Genomic DNA, 9,970 nt, shown 5'->3' with positions numbered 1-9,970 from the left:
TGTAATTTCATTAGCTGAGAAGGCTGTAAAAATGTCATCGTTGAGCGTAAAAAATTGGGAATAAGTATTTAATTGTAAGACAAGAAAATCCTCAAGCGCAAACCCGCTCAAGGAAAGTAAGCACACAAGATAACGTGATTTTAACATCTTTTAGGATTCACTTTTCAGCCGTGATGCAGTAATTACGAGCATCGCATTAAAGGATGCTGCGGTGAATTTGACTGAGCGTCGAGAGAACTTCACTTCCAGAAATCGCAAAATAAAATGGAATCGTGGACGGAGCTCAAGAACCGCCGGATTTCACGCGAAGACAAGTTAATCCGGTCGATGCGCGGTAGTCTCTTATTACAAATTACTTCTCATTTGGCGTATTATCCGCATTAGGGATCCCGCGAGCGTCGAGTAGGTATTCGTCGAATTATCGTCGGGCTGGTCGGAGTACCCGTAGCCAAAACACAAGCCCCCTATTTTGCTAACAAGTCTCCGGGGGGCGTACAGACTGCAAGCAAGCTCTGCAAGGGCGGCTGAGGGGGCGAAGGGACTCCAGGACTTTGGCGTAACACTGTGTCGTGTCCCACAGCAGAGACTCGCCCCGCAAGCTCGATTCGGGGACGGACACGCGACCGTAACACAATTACCTCGCACGCTAATTCACTCAATAATCGCAGAACCTCCCAGTTTAAATGCCGACACGCGCCGAAACGCGTCCCTTGACGAACCTTACACGCTGCAGCAAACTATAACGTAGGAGCTTCGGGGGTTATCCACGCGATTGGGAAGATCGGAAATCCCTAAATTTCAGTATCCTGCATGAAAAAATTCGAATACAACAAACAAATACAAGTTGTTTGTGTCGTCTACGTTTCAAGTATAAAGCAATTTTGACACAAGATGAAGATGCGTGTAATATGTCGAACGTTATAGAGAGAGAAAGAAAGAGAGACACAAGGGCTTGTTTGAAAGTATTCCATCAATTGGAGAAAATATATATATGGATGAAAATCACTGAATTGTTATGATAGGATGAGATCCCTACAACGGCTATACAAACAACTGAGAATGAGTGTACCCTAGTTCGGTAAGCATTATTCATCGAGATTTTGATTAGTGATTCATAAATTATCGGCTTCTTGGTACTGATAACGCGAATACTCCGCTTATGTTGTACCTGCGTTGGCATTTAACCCAGGCAATTAATTCGATAGAGTATTTTGACAAGTTTGCACCGCGGTGTGTAATAATTATAGGTAGTAGAACCGATCTGGGCGAAGCAAGCAGCTCTACAGTGTATTATATGATCGGCCGACGAGGCACAATAATTTACCCAGTCTCGGTTCACTTCGACGCTCCGGGTATAGGTACATCGCGAAAGCACGATCCCAGCTTCTGCCTCCCGATGCGACGGTAGTAGGAGTAATTTAATCTTGGCATCTCGTGCTCGCGTGGCCCCCTGTACATACGGTGAAAGAGCGCCCCGTCGACGCCGCTCATCCCCTTGATCCGTTCAAAGACGCGCCCCGTCGCGCGATCGGTCGCCTCGCTGCCAGCAACATATTGACTGATGCGAAGTGCTTTGGGGTTCGGCTTTCGGTGATGCTGCGCGGCCTGCGGCCTGGCTCAATTCGTGGCCGGGATACTCGGGGCTTGAGAAGAGAGAGAGAGAGAGAGAGAGAGAGAGAGAGAGGGAGAGGGAGAGGGAGAGGGAGAAGGGGGCGGTGGAGGCATATCCGGTGCATCCACTGAGAAAGGAGTTTATTTACCGTTACAAACGTGTATGGTATTTGGATATAGCGAAATAAATGTTTCGTTATTTTTATTAAATTTTAGTTGGACCGAATATGATTTGTTAACTGTTAAAACAAAATTCTATCGATCATTATTTGGCTCGAATAAGATTTGATGATAATAACGAAACATTTATTTCGCCATATCGAAATACCGTACACATTTGTTAACAGTAAAAAATAAACTCTTTTCTCGGTGTCGCGGATCCCTCGCCTCTATTATACGCGTTGGTATCTTTAACAATATCTTGCACGTGTGATGAAGCAAGGTTTTTGTCGCCTCCTATCTTATTGGTAAATATCGATGAACTTGGAATGATTTGGTTTCAGGGAGCGTCGTAATAGTACCTAAATACTTTCTATGTTGAATATATTACCTGGCTTTTGAACGGTCTTGAGACTACGAGACGAACTGTGTGAGAATGAAATTATACTGCCGAGAGGATGAAAAGTTGAAGAGACTCAAACTTTGCCTCTACAGATTCAAAATTTATATGTGATCAGAAACTCTGACTCTGCACCGCGGGGTTTTTTCTAAAAAGAAATGGCCGCGACTGATATCTCGAATATCTCGCATGTATAATTATCTTGGCTCTGCGTGAATCTCTCGTAAAGATAACCGGCAATTTCCGGTAAAGACCGATCTAGTTTGTAACGCAAAAGATGAAAATACACCACGGCGCACAATCCGCAAACCGAACGATAATAATTCGTGGCTGACGTATAATACTAATAGGTGAAATGGCATTACCTACCGAGTCACCTGTAGTCTCTACACTTATAGCACAGAGCGGGGGCCTCGAGGACGTTGGCAATCGTCTCCGGTATTCATTAAATTGCGTCAAGGCGCGCAGCTATCTTCAAAGAACGGAGAAAGCGAGAGCTGGTAGAAAAAGACGGACACAATCCCCTTACAAACACAAAACGTTCAAAGTTTTCGCCACCCCGATTCTCCGGTATCTCTATACCCGGTGTTAGCCGCCCCAGGATAGCCGCGTGTCCATGGATACGGGGATGGGTCTCCGCCCCCGCGACGCCGGATCCAACCCCGGTGGCTGTGAGCGTCGCGACGCCCGCCAATGCGACGTCGCCGACCCCGTGAACCCTCCCCGAGAGCCAGAGGGTTGAATTACGTACGCAGGTTGACTGACTGATTGGGGGCTGATCGGTGACAGTATTTCACTCTAGGCTGTCGGGTGCGACAACACGTGTACTCGTGTCAAAGTTTAGCTTCCAGGTGGTGAATTATACGGGCGGTTTCGTCGACTTGGCGTGTGTTTTTTTTGTCCTTCTTGCTAACTTTGGCATTGTTTTTCGGACCAAGTGAGAACGAGAATTTTCAATCGTATCGAAGACAGGAGTTTAAAGGAATTTTCGTTCGTGATCGTCGTTCTGGATTATCACATGGTTGATAAATCGTTGGATATTTTTCAAATAATACAAAAATTACAGTTATTATGCTTGGAAAATCGTGGAGATCGATTGGATGTTTGATTTGCGATAGTTTTATGAATTTTCAACTGAGCTGATGATTTCAATATTTGTGTGAACTTGAGCCTGTTATACATTCTCAGAAATCAAAGAGTTACAGTGATTTAATACGTTTTTAACTTTCCGACTGTGAAGTCTACAGCAACGTAACATAGTGACGTAGTGAGAGATGAGAAATGCCGCTGCGAATTAGAAGTGGGAATTAAAATTAACAAACCTTTATGCAATGCCCAGTTCTGCACAAATATCGTGAGACATTTGAATCGCACTCGATGCTATTCGATGGAAGTTGGAAACGCTTTTTCCGTTCTGCGTTTTCACTCCGGTTATCCGTCTTGGTGGATCTTATTTACAAGCTTGCAAGGTGGGAATTCCGATAATAATATCGGTGAAATTAAACCTGGTGATACAGCAAGTCGCAGTGAGTTAGGATTAAAAGTGCGTCGAAGATGCAGTCGACTTGTCCGCAACAGCAGCAGCAGCCCCAAAATGTGTCTTCGGCAAGTCGTACGTCGTTTTCAATCGACGATATTCTCAGCAGAAGCAACGTTACTCCGCACAGTCATCATCAGCTCCATCATCATCTGCCTCACCCTCAACAGCACCATTATCAACAATTTGCCAGCCTTTTACCTGGTTATCCATCCGCCCCACCAGCGGCGGCGTTTTTTCTCGGGCCGCTTTTTGGCGGCGCGGGGGTTGGAGTTGGCGTGGGTGTGGTTCCCGGGATGAATGATCTCGCAGCATTGAAACACTGCCGACGGCGAAAAGCTCGAACGGTAAATCATCAATCTGTTCTTTACTAGGTCTTGAAGATTCTCTCGAACAAGGATGGATACAGCTTTCGTAGTTATAGATGAATTCAAAGTTAACGCGGATGCCATAGGACGGACTGGATCTAGTTTGAGGGTTTTGAAATCCTGAAGTAGTATGCAAAATTTCATGCACAGTTTCAGGCCGAGTTAAGACACGTGTATAAATTGAGTTCGTCCAAGTCTGTGGCCTGCACGAATCGGTCGGCTGAATGAAAAAAATCTTAGATCGAATGATAAAGGTTGACAATATAATTTCGTTCGTGAATTTTTTACCTTTCGATGTAAATAAATATGATGTTTTAGGTGTTCAGCGATCAGCAATTAGCCGGCCTAGAAGCCAGATTCGAGGCCCAGAGATACCTTAGCACTCCCGAGAGAGTTGAATTGGCGGCGGCGTTGCACCTTTCTGAAACACAGGTGAAAACGTGGTTCCAGAACCGTCGGATGAAGCACAAAAAGCAGTTGAGAAAAATGAATACCAGTTCTGGTACGAACGGTAGTCAATCTTCGGGTCAACAGCAGCAATGCGGAAATCAAGCTTTATCGACGACGTCGCCTGCTGGTGAGTAACCATAAATACTTTTAAACAATTCCGCTTTTAATTATATTTTTAAAAATTCATGGTTATCGTTCCATGAGCGAAGAGGTATTTTCATGCATTGCTGACATTTTCTCCCCACCTCCGGTGAAGGAGGTAATAGAATGGTGACGGAATAGGAATTGAATTACAAATTAATTATATTCGTATGGGCTACAATGTAACTGCAATCAACGTAATATTGGAGACGGTTCAACGCACATAAATATAGTTGGTTAATAACGTGTTACAAAACCTATTTTTTTAAAATCTATCTTACAATATAAGACCAGTAGAAATCTAAGCGGCAATGTCAACAGAATTACTTACGCTGGAATATTGTGAAGATTTGGTCCTGATTAATCTTCGTTGACCATAAATTTCGAAAAATTCGCGCTACATTTGGATAAATGCGCAAAGATTCCATTGATCGTCAATCACTGAAGCAAACAAAGACATTATTAGATATAGTTTGGTCATTTCGAATTTACTTATCGACTAATGGTCTAAAAACCAGAAACAAAATTGGGGCCAAATTACAGTAAATTGTTTCTTATTTAGAGTACAGTGATAATCACATCGAAGTCAATAAAAGCTGTTTCCAATGACAAAATTGCAATTCATGGTTGTGTGCAAGGTATCAAAGATATACAGGCGAAAGAAACTGACATGGCAAAAGGCGAGGTTTATCATTTGTGAATATGAAAATTGTGCGAAGATCTATTGAAGAAAATATTTTCGAAAATCTGGTAATAGGAAAAGAGCGTGAGTTAAGCGAAGTTGAGCTGATGATGCCGAAGAGTAGCAGCTGTCTTGTTACTGCTTTGTTAACAGTTAAATACGCCATTTACAATATTACGACGTTACGGTAATATCGTAAATGAAGCAGAAACAGGTAATTGAAGTTAACTACGTCGCTCGCATCCTTATATATTATGTATATACACATAGTCACCGGGTCTGACTCGGCGGATTCACCGTCGCAAGTCACATTCGAGTAATTCAAGTTACTTGCCGGAACCAAGATGGCTCCGAGTTGAGGACTAACGAAGTTACGAAGACAGAGGCACAGTTTCTCAGAAGATGAAGATGGTGGTCGCTTCGACTTCAGAGGGGTTACAGTTCGGTCGTTCTTGGCTCCGTCTTTGGCGAAATTACTTAATTATCAGCTAAGTGCCTACCGGCTATGCTTGCGCAATTACGACCATCGTTGTTAGACATATCATACGTACTTAAACGCGTGCATCGTGCACAGATGTGTTTGCATTACTTTTATATTCCGTCCGTCCCTTTAAAAATTTCACTACTGAACAACAAACAAGGATCTAATATCGTAGCCGTCGGAACTAGAATAAATTAAATATTTCGCAGAAATTATGAAAGGTATTTTTACAACAATGGCAACTAATATATTCCATTCCAAGACTGCCGATTGGTGGAATTTTGTTAAGAATTTTACCGAAGAGAGAAAACATAGACGTATAAAAAGTGGGAATTTCTTTTCGGTAAAGAGATATTTCACCCCTTTTTCAAGCTAACGTCGTTTGAAGTTACTTACATTTTCTCGAAGTGAGGGTCTCCGTTTAATTTATTGCTTTTTCAATTAGAAAATCTCGGCTGGCTGCATTTGGAGAGGTGTATTTTGCTTTTTTCTTCTTTTTTTGCCCACAGAACGTCCCGTCGACTTCTCTTTGGGCGGCGGACGAGATTCGAGGGCGAGCAGCGACGCCCCTGACTCGGACGAAGACGAAATCGACGTTCTTGGCGACGAAACGCCGTCGCCAACGGGTCAGATTCTTCACCTGCAGACATCGCGCCATGTTTCGTCTCCCCCGAATTTCCTCCAACCGCCCCATCCCCATTCCATTAATCTAGCCAGCTCTCATCAGGTACATCACAGTCAGCAGCTACAGCACCAGCAGCATCGCTGAGAACGGTTCGACCTGCCATGAATAGATTGGCGTCAGACCTTATTAAGAGAATTACAAGAGACCACCACCTACATCATTCAAGCGAAGGTCGATGATTTCTTCTCAATTATAGAAACTCGGTGTTACAAGATCAAAGGAGAACGTCACGTTGAAATTCTCTCGAGAAAACTACGCCTTGCAGAGATGACCGAGCTTTCAACGAGGTGCTCGTTAGACTTGAGAGATGTAACATACATACATACCTATGTAAGTAGCGATTGACGAGTATTTTCCATTTTACCATTGTAGACCTAGGTGTCGAGGTCCTAGAGGGCGTGTAGCTCAATTGTCGGTACGACATCACATTGTTTAATTCAAAAAGGTAGAGTAAATACCGCCAAACGTGATAGACACAGACATACCTATGTATAATTTCGAATTTAGTATAATTGAACATTTTTCAATATCGTACACAATGTGAAGTGATGTATAATATACGAATATATACATATATATATATATTGTATATATAATATGTATATAAAATTATACCTATAACGATGTACCACTTTGAGTTTGATTTAATAGTCGGTTTAGCACCTTTATCATTGTATATTCACAATATCCAACGTACCGATTTAAAGGATTTCATTACAAAGCTGATTATACATACTAATACACTCGACCTGGCTCATGCAAGCTGAAACAAGTGTGATAAACTTTCGCATTGACGGGATCTAATAATGAGAACGATACAGAGTGTACTTAGGGGAGGGTGTAATTTAGGGCGACATTAGTGGTCAAAAGGATACGTTGCTCGATTGACATTTTACGACATCATGGGTCAGAGACGCCAACCGGGGTTTCCGTGCGTTACAATCCCGCTAATTGACTGCTTGACATTTCGAACATGATCGTCCGAAAGCACTGTGAAACATTAACACGAGCCCGTGATACCGGAACTACGTTACAGGAATCACGTACGTCAATTATGCTGATTGTCGAGGCGCGATACAAGACGTCATTCTTTTCCCGTCTCCGATGAAGGTCTCTCGAATAGAAATATCGCGACATAAGCCCCGCGAAAAAACATCGAAACGGTTTATCTGTCTGAGAGTTAGTCGGCGAGAAATGTCACTCGATTTTATGTCAGCCCGGCGGTAGTTGGCGGAGTGTCACGCTCAAGCTCGGCCCTGACTCCGGGGCCAGCCCATGGTTGGGGTGGATCCTAATACCCAGATAATGGGGAGTAATTGCAAGGGATCAGAGCGACCGGAGGAGCGGCGGCCAGGGGCGAAGCGGGGGTGGATATAAAGGGGGTAACAGTGTTAGCGGGGCGCAATCACGCCGCACGGTCTCAAATATACATACACATGTATATACGTATACATACGCTTATAGGCGGCGTTTCATTCGCCACGACGAAAGCTACCAGTTATTGCTATTTGTGTTTTGCGGGGTGATTTTCGTACGTCTACTGCAGGTATCAGGTGAGCATTTCTGTAATATCTTACACTACATCGTGCAACGACCTACCAGCTAATTGTAAGGCTGCGGAATTAAATTATTTCCTCTCTCTGTATTGTTCCTGAAACAGTTACGCCAGTATAATACACTCGTATATCTATATAAAGTTCTGTAGGCGATATTGGCAACTTTCACAAGTCAACGGTGCGGAATATTGTTTCAACGTGATGAACAAATTTTCTGGTTTTAGTGGGGAAAATTTAATGGGGTAACAATCATGATTGCCTCGCCGAAGTTAACACGTTCAGTTATATCTTACATATTGGCACTGCACAATGGGATATCAAGAACCGGATTTTAGTATCGTTTGTAAAATTTATACCGACCTGCGGCTTTAGAGAAAAATGTAACTATTTTTATTTGGCACCAAGTAACAGACATGCCGCAAGATGTCCCAATGTCGATAAGGATAAATGAAAAGTCCTAAGTCTAAATATATCGCACTTGCGCGTAAAAAAGTTACGCAGTTTTTGGACAGCTGGATGAATATCAACCCTCTGTAATCTACGATGTTTAATGGCAACAGTTTATCAAAGTGCATCGTTGCAGGGGTGACGAAATTTCCATCCCCTGTATTTTTCGACAAACTTAAGCCTGTAATAAATAAATTGTACAAATTATACGTGCGCAACTACACTTGTATTACATGTATTTACAGCGATAAGTGGTCAAGGGTAACATCTGTCCAAATCCATAGCAAAACGCAAGTGTATGTATTTTTTATTCCTTCTACTCCTTCTTCCAATCGTTCTATGGGTACGGATGGAGAAACGGTGCCGGTTTTTCATCTTCCGTAGGCTGCCGAGCTTATTAATATTATTACGCAGATGTAGCCGCCCATCCGAGTTTCCCGTCCTCTTGCCTCATCCCTATGATCTTCTCGCTCGGATGTCAATATATCCGCCACCTACTCCGCTACCCGATTCACGCATACGTGCAGCTACGTGTGTACACGTGTAAACCTCGTCTGGGTATCATTTCGACGACCCCACGTCGACTGGAACAGAGTATAATGAAAGTAATGGAACACGCCCACTGCATTTAGGCACTTCAACCCCATACAGGCCATTGTCAGTACCTGCAGCACCATTGTCTCTTATTTCATTATTTTTACTGCAGTTTCCTTGGCGAGGGGTGCAAATTTTCACTTTATTCACGTAGAACGTAACAATAGACACCTTTACGGATTTAATAAACATCAATGATGCCTTCTAATTTCATTACCCCCAGCATCTCGTCAAATACTTCAAAGCAGTTCAGGGGGTATGGGCATAATGCTGACGCCATGTACAAATAGGCAGATATTAGTGTTTAAAAAATAGTTGCGCCATTCCCTCGGACCGTTATACACCTTCGGTTCAAATCACTGTAGTGGTAAAAAGCAGGGATTCAAAGTTCTGCGCGTTGTCCACGCAACTTTTCAAATTAATATTACGAGACCCGACTCTTGAATGGAGCATTGAATACGTTTACTCTTTTTTACTAAAATAACGACGAAATAAATGTTTGTATAAATGAAAATTGACCATTAAATCAGGGCAGATATACATCAGCTAAGCGAAGTCACAAAATCTGTGCTTACTCTACGGCGAATAACGTAGCGACTAACACGGGCGTGCCATTGTGAAAGCCTAGAATTTAAAGCTAACAATAAAGAGGCTCAACTTTAGGACTATAGAATACGGCTGTTAGCCTAACAAGCTGTCAAGATGTCGGCGCGTGTCACTTGACGTCTAAACCTGCAGCAGCAGCCCTCTGATAGAGCCGGAGACTCCAACCCCAACGTCCGAGACAACCGACCGACTAAAACGCTTTAGCGTACGATAAATTCTACTCTTATACTCGACCGAGTCTCCCCACAGACCG

The 9,970-nt window shown here is 43.1% G+C and overlaps 1 protein-coding gene across 1 annotated transcript; it reads left to right on the top strand.

Annotated features, from left to right (window-relative positions):
• Window positions 1-2,857: 2,857 nt before the first annotated feature.
• Window positions 2,858-7,123, top strand: bsh (brain-specific homeobox). The gene is made up of 3 exons (XM_046621896.2): window positions 2,858-4,054; window positions 4,394-4,652; window positions 6,339-7,123. The coding sequence occupies exons 1-3, from the start codon at window positions 3,725-3,727 to the stop codon at window positions 6,596-6,598; spliced, it is 849 nt and encodes a 282-aa protein (XP_046477852.1). The 5' UTR covers window positions 2,858-3,724; the 3' UTR covers window positions 6,599-7,123.
• The last annotated feature ends 2,847 nt before the right edge of the window (window positions 7,124-9,970 follow it).

The sequence above is a fragment of the Neodiprion pinetum genome, chromosome 4, assembly GCF_021155775.2.
Source record: "Neodiprion pinetum isolate iyNeoPine1 chromosome 4, iyNeoPine1.2, whole genome shotgun sequence".
NCBI classification, from domain to species: Eukaryota; Metazoa; Arthropoda; class Insecta; order Hymenoptera; family Diprionidae; genus Neodiprion; species Neodiprion pinetum.
This window is presented reverse-complemented; position numbering and strand designations above follow the sequence as displayed.